The 22,210-nt window shown below is 36.3% G+C and overlaps 1 protein-coding gene across 2 annotated transcripts in view; it reads left to right on the forward strand.

Moving 5' to 3' along the window:
* The window catches only part of GRM8 (glutamate metabotropic receptor 8), a 359,089-nt gene that overhangs the window by 292,132 nt on the left and 44,747 nt on the right, over window positions 1-22,210 (forward strand). For both annotated transcript variants that reach the window (XM_055809165.1, XM_055809167.1), the window contains one exon: window positions 15,328-16,263. In XM_055809165.1, coding sequence (XP_055665140.1) covers window positions 15,328-16,263 — 936 coding nt within the window. The remainder of the gene's footprint in view (window positions 1-15,327; window positions 16,264-22,210) is intronic.

Raw genomic sequence — 22,210 nt, forward strand, 5'->3', positions numbered from 1 at the left:
TCTTTAAATAGCCATAGCCAACAGGAACCATGGAGTATTTTTGGTTAGTTTTTCTTTTTTTTAAAAAAAAAGAAAAAAAAAGAAAGGACACCTTGCCATGCATGACAACTAAAATAAATCACTTGTGTTTTAAAATATTATTTTCTCTTTCACAATAAAAACAAGTGTGCAGTGACAGACAATGAAAAATCAGAAGCTTCTTGGAGAGTTCTGCATGTATATATGGGACTTCAGAGCAGTGCTAGCTGCCCCCTTGGTACCAGCTAATGTTGAGACTTTTAACATAGACAAACAGCTGCTGGGCATAGCTGATAGTCTGGATTATGCGTGGCTGGCAGCAACTCTGCAGTGAATTGCTTTGTAAACTACCAGTGTGAAACATGGACTACCAGCATATTTCCTTCCCCAGTCTCTTCCAGCTTTCTCTTCTCCTCCACAGAAATTTATACATGTATTATAATTTGAAGATTGAGCTGCCCTTTTAACCTAGAAGCAAAATGGTCCTGCTTAAAAGCAAAAATGGTAGATTAAATGACTTTAATTATTGTTCATTTGTGTTATATAATGGAAGTCTACTAGTAAGTTAAAAATCATTAAACAGAAAATGAAAGGCATTCGTTGGTTATGATATGATGAGAGAATAAACATCAGTCAGCAGAACATTGCTATATGATTATTTTTTCTGTTTGCTTTGCTGCAATGTCTCATCATCTTGCAGTGGTATTAAATTAGGTTTTTTAGGCTTGTCTAATATTTATCTAGGATTTATCATCTTGATAAATCCCCAAACACTTTTTTTTAAAAAAAAAAATCTTTAAAGACAAGGAGTGAATTCTTTTCTGCATTTCCAAAATGGTTTCAGTGGTTTTAGTGGTGATACTGTGATAGTAAGTTTAAGGCAGAAAATGAAGAATGTGTAGCTAATCTGACTGTAACTTCAGCTCGCAGTAAACAGATTTAGTGTTGAGCAGGGCAGTAGGATGTGCCAAGATTGGCTGGATGAAATAGGGGGATTGCAGTAACATTTCCAGTAACTCCATGAATTGAAATGAAACCCCCTTTATGGAAACCATAGGCATAAAGCTAAGGAATGGCTTTGGAATGGTTAACTGAGATTTGCATCGCCAGGGGCCATTACAGCCAGGAACTCCTAGATTTCTGACATAATCCATCTGTTCTCTTCCTCAGTGCTGTGGCCTTCTTGCAGAACCATGACTTCACTTGGAAAAGTAGAGTAGCTGGAGTGAGTCCAGCTGCAAGCGATGATAATGATCAGCCATTTGAAAGTATGCCTGTAAGGAAAGGTTGAGCAAACTGGGGTTGTTTAGTCTGGAGAATACTGAACTGAGGGGAGTTGTGTTAATCCCTATCAGTACAGAAAAGATTATTCAGGAAAAGAACAAACTGTTAGGCATAGTTAATTTGGCTATTAGGAGAAGCAGTGGATTTGAATTACAGTAGGAAAGATGTAATGCAAACATGCTGGAAGATTCTAAGGACAGGGATAATTAAGCACTGGGCTGCATTGGCCAAGAGGCTGGGCAATTCAGTGCTATGGGCTGGTTGGAGCAGGTGACAGATTTTGCATACTTAATTCAGAGGTGGGGCCAGAGGACTACCCTAGGATCTCCTTCAACCATAATTTCTTAAGTTTTCTAGGTTTTGTTAGGAGTTCTTTTGTTTGATTTGCTAGTAATCTCCTCAAAATTAGGTTTTCTGTATGCCTTGGGCAAATGCTGGGAGGGATACAAGTGGCTGGATTCCTACACTTTTAAGTTTCCTGAGTGAATGCCAGACTCTGAATGTCTTTAGCAAGAGCTCTAGAAGAATGCCATGACAGATTTATTAGTTTATAAACTGGGATACTTTTTTAGGATCTTCTTTTGCTTCAGGTTGTGGATCACATTAATAGCTAAGGACTGATTTTCTGTGAAACCTTGGAGAGCTTTCCATTCATCTGTAGGACTCCAGATTGGACCTTTCCTCACATGAGAGCTGCTGAATACTTCCCAAACAGATTTATGTTCCTTTATGCCTATATGGAAAACAGTTTACTAATGTGACAGTGGTGATTTCTTTTACTTAGACCTTCTTTCCCTACGGTTTCTCAGAGGAGCATTTTCCCTGTAACCAAAAGCAATAGAGCAGCTCTAACCGTAGCAATATTGAAAAGGCATCATTAATTAGCCAAGAAGTAGGAAAAATATGATCAAAAGCATTTTTTATTTACTTTATTCTTATAAAACATTGGTTTCTTAAATAGGTATTTTGTAAAACCACAAAAGGCAGTCTGAAGAATTTAGCTGTCACATAAATACGTTGACATTTTTCTGTTTATCTGGCCATGATCTTAGTTTTTATTTGTGCTCAAAATATGTAGTACTGGAAATCTGCCCTAGCACCATAGAAGACAGCTAAAGGGATCTCAAGAAGCTGTCTAGCCCCTTGCATTAGTACCTTCTACACTTAGGTTACTCCAAGGCTGAAGGCTTGGCAGCTTCTGAAGGCATTCTCTTACTGGTTTTAACTACCCTTATTTCGTTACCCTGATCTGCCGGGGGGTGCCAGGTGGGCAGCTAGCGCACCTACTAAGACACAGCACAGCTTTTTACACACTCGGAACGATTGCTTACAGTTATGCTTAGTCACACCTAATTCTCACTCGTTCTTACAAGTCTCACCCCCATTTAAAGGTGTTCTTTTTTTTTTTTTTTTTTTTAAAGGTACTGTGTTCTTTTTTTTTTTTTTTTTTACCAGCATGTTCTGTGGGGAGGGGGCTTTGTTAGTAGGGGGGCTCTCTTTGCTCCAGGGTGGATCTTTTAGTATGCTAATCATGCTAGTTCACACATTGTTCCAGTAACTTTCTGTTTAGCCTCATTAACCTTTTGGTTCTCCTTGAGATTAGCTTCTTGTGCCCCACTTTAACATATTTATGGTGTCTGTTCCCTCTCCCAAGGCCATATTTTATTAACTGTAAGGATTTAGCTAACATTCTCTGTTTTTCAAATTCTTTCTTGTTTTTCACTATAGATATTTATTTCCCCCACTTCTTTTTTAAAATAAATAAATCTTGTATCATTATTGCTCTAAAGTATCATAAATACCTGACTTTACTCCTCATTGCTATCATTAAAACCCATTACTTCTTAAGTGATTGAGCACAGATCGAGCACATTCTCATCTTTTTCATGTATTCAAAGCCTGTTGTTTTACCCCCTGGGCTGTGTTATTTCTTCAGGCTATACAACCTGAATTTGTTCAATTCAGTCACATAGATCATGTTTTCTAGACACATTTTTGATCTTTGCTTTTTCTCTGGACTCCCAATTTGATTCTCCTTCAAACTGAAACACAATGATCCAGGCTTCACATAAAGTGCTCTGGCTGAAGTGTCACTAGTGCAGCGTACAGGAGAAACATCATTTCATGTATTTACGAGAGTAGAGGGGGAAGATTATTTTATCTCTCTGTGTTTCTCAGGATGGTATTTGCCCCTTTTGCAACAGTATGACATTGGTTCAGCACATTATAATCCACTGGAGCCTTGAGATCTCTTTTCTTCTGAAGAGCTGATATCTCTCTGTCCTTCCTGACCCATGATGTGCTACCTGTTAGCTGTCCCTGTTAAACTGCACGCTCCTTTTTTTCAGATTCTCTGCAGCATCATTTGGAATAAGTGTCCTGACCTTCAACATAGCTACAACCTTTTCCAGTATTATTGCCCGAATTTGATAACCACCTACCCTATTTTATCATCCAAACTGCACTGAGTGGTTATTAGTAGTATTGAATAATACCAGAATAAGAACAGATCTTCCCAGGCCCCACCCCGTACCATCCCTTCCATTATGACAGTGAATCAATGACAAATTTTATCTTCTCACAGCTTTGTGATACAGTTTGCACCTAGCCCTTAGAGGCTGGATCTCTTTCAATAGGTTGCTTATGACTGAGAGTGTAATTTGAGATGGTGTCAAAAATCTTTACAATGTTAAGATAAATGACACGGAGCTGCTCACCTCTCATCCGGGATGCCTATTACCCTCTCACTGGAGGAAATGTGTCAGCTCATTGTTGACAGATCCCTTTTGGCTGTTATTTGTCTTGTTTTTTTCTCTGTGTTTTTGAAATGCGTTTGTTTATTTCTTTTAGGATTCTTTCTGGGAAGTCAAGTCAAACTGAATGATTGATCAATCCCTGGCTGTTTCTCTCCGCTCCTCTCCCCCCCCCCCCCGCCCCCCGGCCCCCGCCGCCCCCAGCCTTTTCTGATCATAAGCACTAGGTTTTCCATTTGCAAGTTCTCCGTACTTCCCCATGAAGTCTCAAGAGCTTCCTGCCTCCTCAGTTAGTTCTTTAAGTGTTGTAGAATAAACCTCAGTATGATCAGTCCATAGGAAAAAGCCCTGACTTCCTGAAGTACTCTCATCTTGAACATGTTCATCTTTCTTCCCTTAGTAATAAGGATTTTAGTTTTTTTCCTTTTTATTCTGACTAAATGTGCTGTGTGGTATTTTCTCTAGCTTAAACTTACTCCTCATTCTTGTTTTGTGCCTGTCAGATCACTAAGTCTCTCCACAGAATTTTCCATTTAATTGTTGACTCTTCGTTCTAAGCAGCACCATAGGCTTGCAGAGAGAGCTCTTCCGCTGCTGCTGAAAATCTCAGTATAAAACACAGTCTGTTTTCTGCCAGTTCTGAGCTGGTTCAGACTTTCAGACTTTTTATATGTGATTTTGTTACCTGGATGGAACTATGTTTAAATGGCCAGTGTGGTTTTCTTTCTTTCTTTTTTTTTTTTTTTTTAAATGTAGTGCTCAAAATTCAAAATCATTACCATGGAAAGATCTCGCTGTTCACTAAGAGGAGCTGGCAAAGAAGATATGAGCTATTATAGTGGAAAACCACTTTAATGTCAGAACATACATCTCTGTGTTTAGGGTTTTGCAGTGCTTTAGGGTAGAATGTACTACACATATTAATGGCTTTTTTTTTTTTTTTCCCTAAAAACAGGTTGGATAAATATGTCAGGAGCTGTTTAGGTATAGTGCCTCTTTGCTTGAGACAGGGAAATAAACTTGATTCCTACATTTCAACGGAGCCTGTCTGTTCCTCTGTCACAGTCAATTAAGGTACAAGGTTGCTGAGGTGAAGGCAACTTTGCACAAAATTTCAAGTGCTTCACGTTGCTGAAACACTGTTTAGAAACCAAGAAGCACAGGATCACAGCATATTCCAGCTCTGTTTTCTGTTATTCTTTGAGAGGTCAGTGATGAAGTTATTGCCTTTGTGCTTTCTGTCTTGCTGCCACTTATGTTTGGATGGAAAGCTCAGGAAATAAATGCAAAATTGCCCTGCTCTCTCTTTTCAGTTCCCTCATTAAAAATCTTTTTGCTACAATTGCCTCAAAAAACATCTGTTTGGAGGTACGCTGTGGCTGCTGACTATCATGCTGATCAGTGCTGCCTTATTGTTTTTAGGATGTCTTTTTTCTGTATTCTGCTGATTCTCTGCCTGCCCTTATCTTATGGTTTGACCATGAATTCTTTAGGATTGAGACCATCATTTTTTCTTGCAGATTTGTATAGCCTTTAGAGGAATTGACTGTGAGCAGTGTGGGAATAAAAACAATATATTATTTGTGTGTTGGTATTATTTTGTGGAAAAGATTGTGCAGGTTGGAATTTAGAGGCATTCATTCTCCAGTTCATATGCATCTATTGCACTGATCAAGAATTAGGAAATAGATTAAAACCTTTAAAAATAATACCGCAGGATTAAAACTAAACCAAACCCATCAATAAAATTTTTAATACTGATCTGAGGCTTTTTATGATTGGCTAGTTAATAGTTTTAAAATAATGAAATATTAAAGATAACAAATAGGGTGAGAGTGTATTTCCTTAGTAATATTAAATATGTGTATGGCTCATGGCCTTGTTATCATAACTCTGGACTAAATCTGCTGAAGGTCTAGCCCAGTACATTCTTTTGCAGGCCATTATGAAGGTGTTTGGGAACAGCAGCTTCTTATTTTGATAAAGAAACTCACCTTTAAACCAAAAGAATAATTAAAAGCGTGTGATGGTGACCATTTTTTCATTAAATAGTGGGATTTATTAAATAAATTAGTTTTAAAATTAAAGAAAAGATCTACATGAAATGTCTTTAAAGGCAAATGCCAGATGTGCTTAGCCTTTTGTGTTCCTTCTGTTAACTGAGCTATGAAATGGGGGGGGAATCTGAGCACCTTTGGGAATGAAAGGCATCTGATACGGACTGAAGGGAAACGAGTAGCTATGGAGCACTGGATTTTGAACAGGCCAACTCAAATTTTAGCTTAGTTAACTGGTAACTGTAAATAAAAACAACAAATTTGGGAGGGAGCAGGTTTGTTATGGGTATTAAATACTTCATCAAGAAAGGCAACTAGTCTATTAATGTAGTGGTGATGTGGACCTTGTGCAGAACTGCGAAGATACTCCAAGCAAAAGGGAAGTGGTGTTTAAAAATTTTTTTGCCCTAGCTAGGCTCATTGTTTTTTTTCTCAAAACACTACTGTTTTGGAAGCATGCTTGCAGACTATTTCTGCGTGATCAACTGCAGGAAGAAAAAAGTACTTTCAAGGCTTATGGTTCAAATAGCCTTAGTACTAGAGGTCGTCAAAACCTGTTACTTGACAAAAAAGGGTGATGGTGAAAGTTTTCCTCTCAAAACAGCATTTTCTCAAAGAAAAATTAAACCTGAGAAGTTTGGTGGGCTTTGGGGGGGGGATGTGTGTTTATGGGTTTTTGTTTGTTTGTTTTTAATTTGAGGGGGGTTTGACCATGCATATTTATAAGCAAAGTTATGGCACAGTCTGCTTTTGGTAGTGTATGATGACTTCAGTCCCTGTGTGTAAATCATAAATTTTATATATAAATATACAAATGTTCATTAAAGTCTTTCCAAGTGCATGTCAGGTACATGTAAGGGCAGTGCGGACCTCTAGGTAAGGATATGCAATAAGGATTGTCTATGTGAAAATGGTCTGCATAAAGAATGAGTTTGGAAAGTTTATTTGCAGTCTGATCCATTGAAAATAATTATATATTATCAAAATATAGACAATAGAACATGCAAAGCACTTTAAAAATTCTGAAGTCTGTCTATGTCATCTTGAATAGGACATTTCTGTCATAAAATTATTAAGGAAATAATGTGGTGATGTTTTTTTTTGTTTGGATTTTCTGTTTTGTTTTGGTGAAAGTAATTGTAGTAAAAATGAATTGTGATTCATGTTGTGAAGAAATAAAAATTATTTTTTCTTGTATTGAATAAAGTGCCTACTAGATTGCTGTAAAATTCCATCTGATATTTATACACTGCAGTAACAGTGGCTGTTTACTTATGACCGGCTAATCACTGCACTTTGTGCTAGTCTACTCCCCAAGGCATCTGAGAATAAAATGTTGGTTTCCAGATATTCCATGCACATTAATAAGTTTGTTCTTTGGCAAATTGAAGAAGGGAATATACTGCAGCTCGTCCTTCCCTTGTACCAAGCGTCTGATAGGGTCAGCACTTCTGTGGCCCATCAGCACCAACAAAACCGCAGGTAGAGAAAAGTTGATGTAAAAGTAGAAATAGTAAAACAAACAGATCCGAAACCATTCAAAGGCTAGCATTTTAAGACTAGGGATTTAAAGTCGATATAGCACTAATAAACACTCTCTGTAGATTATGACACAGTGGTACAATCATTCTGTTTAAGGTTTCCACAGTATGCTGTTCTATGTAAGTATTCAGTAGTCATGAATGATATGACTTAACTAGTGAGGTTGGTTTCTTTGAGCTAAAATTAGTCTCAGCACACTAGATACATTTCCACTGGTAAAGCAAGGCTAGTTTATGAGCATAACAAACTTTATATGTTTACACCATTCTTTTCTATTTGTGTGTTTATGACCTCAGAGCATCCTTTCCTTCAATTATTTTGCCCTAGCTGAGAATGACTTCTTAATATGGCTAGAACATAAAAAAATACATTCTCATAGCTTTAGTAATTCCAGAGATTGGTGATATTGTAGTTCTGGGAAACTGGAGATGACAAGAAAGATTTTGCTGTGCTGAAGAAACAAAGAATAGTTACAAAGTTTCTGGTATTAATTCTTTGTAAAAAAGATTGCTCCATTTGAACAGTAAAAATTATTTCAATCAAGCTTTCTAAACTATAAGTACTTGCTGGGGGAAAAACGTTCTAGATCTGAGAGATGATCAGTTTTATCCCTACTTAAACTTCTTACATCTTAAACTTACTTCTCTGTCTCCACTGCTCCTGTCTGCATGACAGATTCCCTCCAGCCAATTGCAAAGACAAGATTCAAGCAGGTTAAATAATTTGCCCAAGCTCATTAAGAAAGTCAGACTGTATGAGAGCCTTATAGGCTAACATTAAGATTAGAGACCAAAGTTATTTAACTGTTTTGTAGCACTGCATTCAAATTAATGTAAATATCATCTTCCTTCCTGTAGTCCAGGACATTGAAAAAGATATATACATATAAATAATTTTATACATATGTGTGTATATATATATATATATATATATATATGCACACACACACGTCAATAGGTATTTAAATTTAAATGGCAGTAAATTTAACTATCTTTGCTTTTCCTTTAGGGAAGGTGTGAGATAGAGATGGTAAGTGATAAGCCTAGGAGGAACATTGGGCAGGTGGATTCACAGTTAGGAGAAATCAGCTTCCACCTGGGTTGTAACAGCAACCTGTGCTTCGGTTACCAATGAAAAAGAAAAAGAATGATTTTCATTGCTGTATTTCAGACTGGTCCTTTAACGGTCATTACATCTGATCAAACTTCTCAGTCTCCTCTTGAAACTGATATTCAACTGCATCCGTTTTCAACCAGTATATGGTAAAAAGAAAGATATGATTCCATGTTCTTTGTAATCCTCTAGGAATGTCTATGCCTGAAATTCCAGAAAATGACATCTCAGTTGTTAGGGAATCATCTGTATGCGGTGAATAAGGTAAATAATTTACAGCAATTACGGCAAATTTGGTAATGAAGGTGATTTTATACTGCCATTGATAATCTGGATTAATTTTGGGGTTTGTGTGTGTGTGTTTGGTTGTTTTTTAATTATTTTTTTAAAAAAAATTAAATTGTATTTTTTGTCCTTGACTTATTTCCCTTCTGCACAAGCCTGCTTGAATAATTGTAAGTTTAGTCTTTAAGTATACCTGGCTTTTCTCTGAAGGGATAAAATCTGTCTGGCAGACTGAATGCAATGATCATTATATTCAGGCTCATAATCACTTTAGTTGAACCAGTTTCAGTTTAATTTTGGTTTTTGATGGTTCAGATGACTTGATTGGACAAGGTACATTAGAGACTTGAATTTTTACTGTGAGAATAGATACATTAGACAATTTAAAAAGCTAAATATTAGATTAAATTACTTTAATTCACTCACTTGTTATGCTCCTCTGATGAACCTTTTTGTCAGAAGAGAAAGACTTCCAAGACTTGAGACAAAATAAGAACAATTCTTAGTGACAGCTGGAGGTGATATTTCATTTCTTCATCATTTTTATAACTAAGAACCTGCATATCTAATAAAAGTTGTATGAATTTATATGTAAGAGCTTCTGAAAGTCTTAATTGACTACAAAATAAAATGGTTGCCTGCTCCCACCGCTCTGGCAGAATGTGCTACTTGTGTTCCTCTGTCCAGATCTTGTATAATTCCATTTGTTACAATAATATCCTTAAGCATGTATTCTTAATTATTTTTAATAAATATCTAGCTCTGAGATAAGATTTCAAAAATTAAGATCCCTGTAAATGATAATATAACATAATCAGAAACGTTAAAATATTATCCACCAATGCCCTTGATATAAACTTTCTGAAGATTGTCCAAATGCCTTTCTTTACATTGTTGTTGAATGATGGAAGTGATACTTTTTTCCATGATCATTAAGAATGGAAAACAGAGTGGTTTTGTACACATAAGTGGTTCAGAAATGATATGTGACCTATTAACAGCATTTTTGATCATTCTCCCCTGGTTGCTGAGGGCATTGCTAAATGAATGAGTTGCTTGATTATTGGAAGAACGTAGGTGCCAGGAATGTGAATGTGCTACTTGTACTGTGCCATGTAAATCTCATCTTTTTTTAGCCCAGTTCTCACATCATTAATTTTTAGCTTTATTATTAGATATTAGAGGAAATTCTATTTGTAATGTTCATGAAGGATAGAGGTGTTTACTTGGTTTTGATATAGAATGGCATTTTGTCTCTATTTTAATGGTTTAGTGAACTGTGAATCTTGGTGCTGCAAATTAAAGCAAATTGCAGCTCTGTCAGGCGGAGATCTCATGTGGAGATGATTTTTATGTCTATTTAAATAGCAATGAAGCCATTCTCTTTTTGTATCCTGATGCATTTCATAGAAGATGAATACATATCTTACAGACATGCTGTCATAGTCTTTCTGATGTTTTCACTCTTGTAGGTATTGGAATAGTAGAAAATTGAATCCCGTCTTTGGGGGATGTAAGGTACTTCATGATAGCACATCATTCTATTGGACTTTCCAAATTCAGAGAAGCTACTCTAATTAATAATAATGTTTAAACTATTATTGATAACAGATACAGAGCTAGGCTATTCCAGTCCATCTGACCTAGATGATGAATTCAGATAGATTTAACGATGAACTGTCCTGTCATGTATTCTACTGTAGGGAAAAGCAGATAGAAGACGTCACATGAAAATGAAGGTGGCAAAAAAAGGCTTCTAGAAACTATGTTTACCTAAGGCTACTTAATAATCTGAGACTCACCCAGCCTTAGCAGGGTCTGAGCAGTTTAGAGTGCTGCAGATCCAGATATTTTGATCTGTAAGGGCTAAAGAGATGCAGAACTTTTTCAGTGTCAAAAACCCTCTTCTTTTCTGTCTGTCTTTTATTTGGCTTTGGCTTCCTGGTCAGTTTCTTTCCCTCATGAGAATTTTGTTTAAATATGTGTGCCTAAAGTTAAGCTCCCCTGAAGTTGGTTTTATAACATTTGAACTTCTAGATCACTTTGGGGCAAGTTTTCCAAAGTGTTTAGATCATGAAAACTGCAGATGGAAGCAGAGTGGGATTTTCAAAAGCACTTAAACAGATAAAGCACTTAGCTCCCATTTAAATTAATTAGCTGGAATGAACAAGTTCCCTTTGGCACTTTTGAAAGTTCTACTGCTAAGTGTTTATGTCTACATAAAAAAAAAATAAAATAAAAAAAAAATTCAAAAGAAGCTTAACATCCAGCAAATCACTTTAAAGTTTATAGCTATTACAGGTTTTCAGCAGTTGTGAAAATTATACAGTGTCCAGGTGTCTATGTTTCCAAATGATTCTCCTTCACTTTCTTGTTTCTTAACAGTTTCTCCTGTCATTTATTGTCTAAAGTTAATCCCAGAGAAGTGGGATCAACAGTACTATATCCTAAAGATTCAATAATAATGACATGGGTGAATATTCTGCACAGGTTTGAGAAGCCAGATCCTTTGGTATATCCATTCAGTGCCTGAAAAAAATGACAGAGCTTTAAGACCACTGTTGTAATTAAGTCTTGTACTGAATTTCCTTATTATATTTAAATTATGCAAAAGAATAATTAAAAAGTACATTACAGGCAAAGACTGCTGCAGGTTATGGATAGCTGGGAATGAACCAGATGACCAGAAGTAACGTAACTTATCGTAGTCTTTAACTGCCGCATATACAGAAACCCTTAGCAGACCTGTTCAGATGTAATAAAAGCAGGAATTGCTCACTCTGAGGTAGAATTTTCCCTGCCCTTTACCTCTGTTACAGTGGTGTCGAAGTAGAAGTCTGGGGGTGTACACACAGTAGCATTTTGGTTTCAGTCAAGAGTCTGCTTTTTAAACGAGTCTGCTAATTATTTCCACTTAGCACGCTTGCTTACTGTGGCCTGGGTCTCAAGCTATATGAGCGGGATTGCTTTTGGCTGGAATGAAAACAGAAGATGCTTTCCAGAAGGACACCTAATCTTTAGCCATTATTGGGTGTTCAGTTCACTGAACTACATCAAAACTAGTTCCGTATAACCTTCCTTCACAGGCTCTAACTTCAAATACTGACCAACGTGAACATCAAGTCATCAGATTCAACACTTTTGCTACGCAGATCGGCTCTTACTATGCCATGTTGCTTGTTGATGTAGCTATAAACTGTGTTTTCAGGATGGCTGGGTTCATAGGAGAATCTCATCTTTGCACCCACTTCCAGATTTAAAATCCTGCAATGCCAGATTTTTCTCATATCTGCAAGTATCTTAAAGGGGATCTTCAATTTCAAACACTGGCCAATGTTTACTGGGAATGTATCTTCTCTTTCTTGTTAGATAGAAAATAAAATAAAAAAATAATGGTCAAGAAATCATAATATTTTTGTTAAGAGCTTTTCCAGAAATGTTGTTGGTCAAGCTAAATATAACTATGTGTTTCGCCTAAAAAAAGTAATCCAGACAAGAAAGATTGCAAGATGTAACTACCTTGTGAAATGCACCTGCAGCAGCCATTCATTCTGGTTATTCTCTACATTGATTTATTCTTTTTTTATGCTTTAAGAGTCAATTCTTGTTGGAATTGTTCCATTGCTAAGAACTAATAGTGCTTATATTCTTAAACAATTTAAAAAAATTAAAAGAAAATACTTCAGGTTTTTTAGCCAGTGAGTTTTTCAGCATTCGTAACCTTGTATTGCCATGCTGGAAATTATATCTTGTGTAGCTTGTGTCAGATGCACTAGAATGAAAATCATAACATGGTTCTTTACCAGTGACCTTCAGAGAGAGGAATTCATTATCAGTTGTTGCCATTGGAATGTGTAACCTGAGGCACTCTAATGTATTGCCAGCCAGGAAGACTTCTAAAGTGTGGTTTTAGTCAATTAAAGCACCATCAAGAGACATGTATGCAAAATCATAAGTAGCTGTACGGTAAAAGGATTTTTTTTTTCTTTTTTTCTGTTATTAAGATAGGAACTCTGAAAGACATAAAGGAATTCACTGTACCTATCTAAGCCATCATTTCACAATGCAGTAAATGCGGCTTTAGGATGCTTAATGCCAGATAAGAAACACTGCAGGCTCATGGTATTAAATGCTGATCTAGTATAAACTTAATTTGCTAGTTCAAATGTGTTAAAAAATTGGACACCTTAGCTTTATCCCATCAGGCTTTCTGCCAGATTAGATATTGCCTGTCCATGCCATTCTAAGTTTATGCTGGATCAGGTGTTGTACACTCTCCTGGTGATTCTGTATTCTGTGCTATAATCTGGCAAACAGGCAGTACTGTTCTTTTTTGAGTCACCCCAAATTTATCCACAGATCTGGATTAATGACCATGGCCTCCTGTTGCCCCGTTATCATAGTATCTGAGTAAATCACGAGCTTTCATGTATTTGTTCTATCAACACTGTGAAGGAGAACATATCTTTGCTATCACACTGGTTTAATCATACATGTTTTCTCTCTTGTTTAGTAGATGAAACAGTAGGGGTTATGCAGGCTTTGAGAATTTCAATGATTAAAACCAGGAGATTCTAATAGAGGTGAATATTTTCTTCGCGTGTCAAGTGCTCTGCTAGGGCTCTATCAAAGCTGTTTCATTCAACTGCGTTATTCTTACGTTTTTTAGGAAACTAATTACTTAAATGATTTCCTTTTACACAGCCACCAGATGCTGCATTTTGTGTAATTATCACTGTCCTTAATATATGGTTAACATCTGAAGGTTCAAGACTGAGCCAAACCCCCCTGAAGTCCTTGAGTAGACCCAGGATTCACTGAAGTAGTTGTATGAGCAGGGTTCTTGTCTCCTTGTTACTGGGTGGTCCCTTGTTTGCCCCTTGGAGTGGTGAATAACAGCAAATTCCTACACTGGGCAGAAGAGTGGACAGAGGAGATAACCTGGCTGCTCATTGCTGCTTTATTCACTCTGTGTGGTGCTGTAACCAGTGCTCCAGCTCTCTGAGGGAGGCAAATGAGGCTGGCAATGTTACATTGTGATTTTCTCCCAAATCTGTTGAAAAATTGCTGGAAAAATAAACTGTTAAGGCCAGAATTATGCCTCTTGATAAGCTGTCCTCATTATGTCCTCCTCCAGAAGAAACTGAAAACATTCCTGACACATGAAGTTTTGTTACTGCTTTTTCACTTATAAATAAAGCCTTCAAATGAATCAAAAGTGCTAAGTGCTTAATAGGCAAGAACAAGGTAAGTCCTTTTTCCTTGAGCGCTTACCACCTAACAAAGGAATGGAAGGTGGAGCATGGGAGCAACGTGATTCTGGTGCCTACAAGTAGCTCTTTGGTCCACACACTGCTGAGGTTCACTCAGTGTGACCTCTGACGAACATGGTGTTCCCAAGGGTGTGCTACGGAGAGCTAAAGTGATACTTTTAAGCAGGAGATGTTTAAATCTATGAGTTTCCTATTCAGATTTTATTTGGAGGGCATGCAGTAAGTATAGATAAGTGGATGAAAAAAATATATTTTGTTCATGTGCTGCTGTGGAGAAGTCTGGGATTTCCAAAACAAGACTACACTGTGTGTATCTGTTCTGTGCTACAAAAAGATCCTTGAACCTTTTAAATCAGCATGACTAAAGCAGTAGCCACGACGTCTTTTTCCATTATTATTCAGAAAGAACTATATACTCATTTTTATCTTCTAGAAATGTAAACAAAACAATCTTGTGCATTTCAAGACTTAAAAGATGGAAAAGTATAAAATATCCACATTCATGGAAGAGGTGGCACCAGAGATCTTTTTTATCTGGCACACTTTGTTCTGCCAGAGCTGATGCAAGGAGATTTTAATCTATTTCTTTGCTGTACCAGAAACTTCTCTGAAACTCACATAGCCTTATTTCATAATTAAATGTTTGAGAACTACTGGTATTTATATTTGCATGTGATTAACTTTTAAAGCACTATGTACAGGGCTTTTTGCTTTTAAACTAGCCTGGAGTCAATAAATATCTTTACAGACGTCAATTTGGTCAGCAGTAAAGAGGTAAATAGAAACTAATGACACTCATCAAGCCTGTGGTGTGAATGATTAATTGGACACAATCATTTAACACTTTTATAAAGTCAATACAAGGGAAAGAAACAGGTTTCTTATTACAGTAAACTGTATTTGTACTGTCAGCATGTAGTGATTTATGACAAACCTGTGGCCAGGATTAGGATATTATAAATGGGAGAAAACTGAAGGCTCATTAATTTTTTATACCCACAGGTAGAAGACATGCAGTGGGCTACTAAAGAACACACTCATCCAGCATCTGTCTGCAGCCTGCCCTGTAAAGCCGGGGAAAGAAAGAAAACTGTGAAGGGAGTGCCCTGCTGCTGGCACTGTGAACGCTGTGAGGGGTACCATTACCAGGTGGATGAATTCAACTGTGAACTGTGCCCTATTAATAAGAGACCAAACGCCAACCGTACAGATTGCCAGCTTATCCCTATAATCAAACTGGAGTGGCATTCTCCTTGGGCCATTGTGCCTGTCTTCATAGCTATTCTTGGTATAATTGCCACCACCTTTGTGATTGTGACATTTGTCCGGTACAACGACACACCAATTGTCAGAGCCTCTGGACGGGAGCTTAGTTATGTGCTCTTGACTGGGATTTTTCTCTGTTACTCCATTACTTTTTTAATGATTGCAACTCCTGATACAGTGGTCTGCTCGTTTCGAAGGATCTTTTTAGGACTCGGCATGTGTTTCAGCTATGCTGCCTTGCTTACCAAAACAAACAGGATTCACAGAATATTTGAACAAGGTAAAAAATCTGTCACAGCTCCCAAATTTATTAGTCCGGCTTCCCAGCTGGTGATCACTTTCAGCCTCATATCCATGCAGCTTATTGGAGTCTTCATATGGTTTGCTATCGATCCACCACACACCATCGTAGACTATGGAGAGCAGAGGACACTTGAACCAGAAAATGCCAGGGGAGTACTCAAATGTGACATTTCAGATCTTTCTCTCATTTGTTCCCTTGGATATAGTATTCTCTTGATGGTCACATGCACTGTTTATGCTATTAAAACAAGAGGGGTTCCAGAGACCTTCAATGAAGCAAAACCCATTGGATTTACTATGTACACAACCTGCATAATTTGGTTAGCTTTTATTCCAATCTTTTTTGGTACGGCCCAATCAGCAGAGAAGGTAAGTGATGATAAGTTTGCAAATCAAATACTATCCTTTTTCTATTTTCATCTCTCCATACTTATAGCATTATATTTTCACTCTTACAAGTGAGTAATTCTGAATCATAATTGCAAACAAACTCTCAGAAATCACAGATAATAAAATAGATGATTCAAAAGGTAGGTTTCCTATGTTTTAACACAAGAAACTGAATGTGATTGTGGTGTGGCTGGCATAATAATGTTGGTATTTTCTCAATATATCCTTCAATATATCCTTAAAGGACTGATGCTTCTAATTTTTATTATTATCCTTCAGTGATGCTCTAGCCTGTTACATGAAACACTATAAATCTTTGTTATCATCCACAGATCTGATAGAAATGGTTGCAATCCAAAAGTCTAAGAAGATCAACTTACATTTGTCAAAAATAATGAAGAAGAATGCTTGGGCAGAATGAAAAGAATTACTTTTCTCTCTGGTTGACAAATATAACTTAAAAAAAAAAAAGAAGAGAGAGAATAGGAGTGAATGAAGTGTATGTAAAATCATATAAAGCATAATTCACTAATTATTGTCTCTGAGCAAAAAGAACACATTTTCCTGATCTTTTAATGTTGCATTCTTGGATATCTGTTATTCCTTCTTTAACTGGCATGGATTTTTCCTGATATCAGTCATGGCGAGCAGTACAAAACATGTCAGACATTTAACTCTCCTTCTCTCAGTTCTAATGGAAAGGCAGAGATAAATGTCAAAATGTGAGTTTTTATCCAGCTGACAGTGGTGATAATGACAAGTTGCATAAGAGCCAGCAATAATACCAGCATCAATCTTCAAAACTTCAGATCTGCAGGATTTGGAAAATCTTAAAAAAAAAAAAAATCGTAAGTTTTTTACACGAGCTCTTTCCCCTTTTCAAGCAGGTGTTTTTTTATAACGTTTTAAAATATACATTTTAATTTAATTGGAAAAGTCAATGTGTCCACCTATAAATGCACAAAAGTTTGACATGTCTCTGGTTTAGAGGGCACTCTTGCCTACTGGATTTAAAGAAGAGGTCTGTATGGCTTAATAAAATACCTGCTGATTCAAGCAGAGGAATTGTATGGGGGAGAGAGTGTGGCAGAAAAACATTTTCCTCACTGAAAATTGAAGTAAGCAGGCTTGCTGAATTGGATCAGGCTTGATTTCCATGGCTTTTGGGATTAAGTAAGGGAAAGTGAGTACCAAGTAATGGCATATCATAGATACAGTAAGTAAAGATTAAATATATGTATATATTTATATAATACAGGAAAACATTTTTAGGTGAATTGGATTTAAATTTTGAGTTTTTTGCATGTGTAGGTGTAATTCAGAAAAATACTCGGTTGTATAAATGTGCGGTACATTCTGTTTTAACAGCTTGGGCCAGTCAGTTTTATGGCAAGTACCTATAACAAAAGAAATGTGTTTCTGAGTATTGAAACAGAGAAAATATTGCTTGGCTGGCAACTATGCAGTGAGTTTTGATTTACATTGGTTCATCTTAGCTTGTATAAAGGATGATTTCGTTTTGACCTCTAAAGACAAGATTAATGAACACCTCTTTTGCATTTCTTTTATGAAACCCAAGACTGAACACACAAATTATAATAAATTGCACAGCTTCTAAAACTAAATTTAACTTGTTAGTTGCTTTTTTTTTCTAAATGATTTGTTGTTCTTCAGATAATAACTTTTAGGAGGAAAAAAACCAAATTAATATGCTAACACAGTAGCTCTATAATTCAAGTAATTTTTTTTCACAGTGCTTCTGCTTTATGCTGGAAATAAAAACATGTTTCCACAGAAAGCCCTATGAACATCATCATAATAGTTCGTGTTTTCATACAATTAAATTGCTTGTCTGAATAGGACAAATGTAATATCTTAGTGTGCACATATATACATTGTCTGAATAAACTCAAAGTTGCTTGTAGATTTCTCAGTGCACAACACCAAAAGAAACACTAAAAACGAATCAATATGTTATAGAATATCTTATTTGAAATTCAGTATTATAATCTTTTTTGAGGATGAAAGAAATAAAAGAGAAAATAAACAGATTTGTATTAGGTGCTTACTCTCTTTGCAGTTGATTTTAAAATCCTGGTGGTCCGTTGTGTTTTGGTTTGGGGTTTTTTGTTTGTTTTTCTTGGCTTGAGTTTGCTCAGAGAGAATGGAGCAATAAGCTGGGGAACTTAAAGTACTATCTAAAAACAATGGTTTCTTTCCGAGATGTTGACAATAACAAAATGTAGTATTCATTACAAGCCAGGTGTATTTCCAACTAGCACTTCATTGAACTACTAGCTTTAGACACATTTCTGGTTGAATAAAGAGTAATTAAATCTTTTTCAAAATGTTTTAAGGAACTAGTTTTCCTAAATATTAGCAGTGCTTACAACAATAGAAGAAGTCATTATACATTGTTTGAAAGAAAGGTTATGTTTACTGAATGAATTATTCCATGAACACAAATTAAGTAGAAAGTATATTGAGAAGCTTTTATTTTTATTTCACTGTCAACCACTGGTAAACAAAAACAATTTAGGATCATTAATGCTAAAAACAGGAGTCTAGATCCAGAACTCATAGACTGTCATAGAAAGGTTAGCTTTACATTTAGCAGCCTTGGGATTAATTCCTAAAAGCATAGATTTGCTGAGAGATTCTAGGTAGAACCTAGAGGAGTATATGCCTGTACAGTCAGCACAAGTCCATACATTTGAGTGTTGGTTTCCATTAAACTTCAAATGTGTGATGAAGGACATGCAAATAAGGATAAGTACTTTTCTGCAGACAGACTGTGAATCTTGTTGGTGTGAAGCACAGGATGGGAACTCCTTTCTTTCCACTGTGTAACAGCACACTCAAAACTAGCCAGCTGCAACAAGGTCTTTTACCATCACATACCAAGTTAACTTCAGTAAGTAGTTAGCACACCTTGCCCCGGCACAGCCACCAAACCTCCACAAGGTCTCAAAGGTTCATCTACTGTTTGTGTTCCCTCATACTCTTCAGACCAGCCCACCCTACTTCTGGCCTCTGCCACATCCAGTTCTCTCCTTGTTGGCTGTTCCCCTTAAGGCTATTTAACCACTTAACAGAACCAGCCACAGCTGCACCTTATCCACATCAGCCAACCCACCGACCCTGAAGCCAGCCCACAGCTGTATATGATCAATGTTAATTAACCCACCTTCATTCCTCTACAACTATGCCTATGAAGAAACTTGGGTCTCTAGCTGGATAATACAGCTGAGTTAAATGCCTGAATTTGCATGAAGTGAAACATCCGTAAGAGAAAACATGGTAAAAGTCAAGGTAACTTGACAAGACTCAGTAGGAATATGATTTATAGCCTTGACATTTGTAACATTTTTAACAGTCCTTTATAACAGATGCTGTTTCTACTCATATGTTTTCTCTCTTTATGTGTAAGTTTAAAACTAATACAAAATTGAGAAGACTACTGTATAATAGTCAAGAAATATAAAATAAGATATATATCTATTCCCAAGCAACAAAAGGTTAAAATACTTATCCAAAGTAACCTCGCATAACCCAAGCTTGGTGGCTTTTGTGGAACTTCAAGTTTATTGTTCGTACTTAATCTCAAGCAGCAGAATATAAACCCTTTGTGCTATTAAACATGCTATTTTTAGATTATTTAATCTAAAATTATAATTTTTAGTTTATCATATGCAGATGTTCTGCAGAAAACAATAAGAACATTGACTTTAAATCCTTCGTAATTTTTTTGTCTAATTCATCATTTCATCCATTCATGACCAAGCCTGCTTTGACAGCTGCTGCTTTACAAAAGGGGCCCACTACAAATAGTTAAATTATTCCAGTGCATCACTGAACTGAATAAAAAATGTATCCCTAAGACATAAACCACCAGTTTTCTAACACTTACGTAAATGTCAGTGAGGTGCTTTAGAGGTAAAGGAGAGAAATTCTGTGAGAGAGCATTCTGTGAATATAGCCTTCATCTATGTCATACATATGTACATGGCAAAACACTGGAAGTACTGGGATCATCTGGAACAGAGATGTCTGAAATGTCACAATGACTGGAATGCCACAGAAAAAAATTAGCTGAGTTTAGCTGTGTGATTAAAACAGATGTTTGATGAACCTCTGGGTAAAATTAAGTTACAACAGCAGACTGCACAAAAACCAGCTGAGGATAGATGGTTGTATAAAGTACATCCTTATTTGATAAACTGAACTTTTAAAATTTCCTTCCTTTTACCAGTTTTGACAGGCGGATGAATCATGTTCATTCACAGATAATAAATACATCATTTATATCAACTTCTCAATACATCGTTTTGAATGAGAAGATGAATAATTGTTTCTGTGAAAAAAAAAAAAAAAAAAAAAAAAGGTGGCTTTTTCTGCTGAGGAAAGAGGACCATAGAAAATGCGGAATAATTTCTTCCTTCTCTTTCCACCAGAAGCAATTTCAAGGTGTTATCCAACAAGGCAGATAAATACTAATTTGTTTCTAATTTTTCTACAAATTTGATCTCTTTTTTATTAACCGTAAGAGAGGAAAAACAAGTTGTAATACATCTTATAAATTAGTCCCATAAATTATTATAATAATTTTCTTACTATTCCAGCTGTTTTCATCCTGGATTTACTGATCATGTGGATCTCACGCTTATATCCAGCTGTTTGTTAGTAACATTAAAAGAAGCTAGAAAGAGTTCTAAGAGAATCCCAGTATTAATTTGACTTGTAAACTACTGCTGTAGTTGTCAAGAGGATGATATTCAGTTCTCAGTGGGAAGGAGAGGTAGTTCCATCCGTCTAGTAAGATACATTCTACACCTTAAAAACCACGGCTATTAATGGCAATCCAGGTAAAGAACCCTTACTTCACCCACATTTCTACAACATTTATACAAATCACCTTTTTTTTTTTTTTTTTTTTTTTTTGTGTGTTTATATTATGAATTCTTGGCTACATGTATTCCTGAGACTGTAAGAATACAAAGCATCTTAATGATGCTCAGACTGTTAATCAAGCAGAATGCATTGAGCCATTTCTTCACCTCAAAGACCTAATCCTGATCATATTCAGAGAGCTAGCTCTGCAGGTAGTCCATGCAGTACACATCACAGGAAAAAGTCCAGAACAACAATCATGTTAGAATTTCTTCAATTTTATGTATATGTTTGGCTTGTTTAAATTAGAACCTTTAGTGTCAACACTGTGCATAGAGTGAGGATTAATCTGCGGGATATTGGAACAGTTTCTAATTGTCATTATTATGGCATCCAAAGTTAGAAGATTGCTAAAATGATACTTTCCACATTCAGCAGCTTATCATTGTTCAAAACTCAATTTCTGTTCTTCTGCTGGTTTTTTTTCAGAATCTTAAGAGTATAGGAGGACCTGCAAGATTATAACAAAAACTATTGGTACTTGAATTTTTGCATGTTTTGGTACACATGAAAATTAGAGAAAATTCACCAGATTCTGACAGAAAAATCACTCCCTTTTGCTGAAAATTTTGTGTTAAGAAAGCAGGTTTCCATAATGTTTTCTCATTTCATGTTTTTCCAAATATAAATATTTCATGAGCTAAATTATTTCTAAGTTTGATAATTTCCTAGGATTTTTGACCTAATACTTAGCAGAAATTAGGACTTTTTTGTTCTGCTGTAGAAGCAGAGTGGGAAAAAAAGCATGAACAAGAGTATGACTGAATTGCTATTTATTGCCCAGTCTTGCTCTGCTCCCTTTCCCTCTGAGGGAAGTTCCTTGTTTCTTGCTTATCCTTGAGACAGCATTTTTCCTTCCAGCTGGTGAAGATAACCAGTACAGTGCAGGGCAGGTCATGGACATTGCTGGGTTCACCCTTTGGCTGAACAAATAATGGTTGCAGCAACCCCACAAATCTATTCTTTCCTCCCCAGC

The sequence above is a fragment of the Falco peregrinus genome, chromosome 6, assembly GCF_023634155.1.
Source record: "Falco peregrinus isolate bFalPer1 chromosome 6, bFalPer1.pri, whole genome shotgun sequence".
NCBI lineage: Eukaryota > Metazoa > Chordata > Aves > Falconiformes > Falconidae > Falco > Falco peregrinus.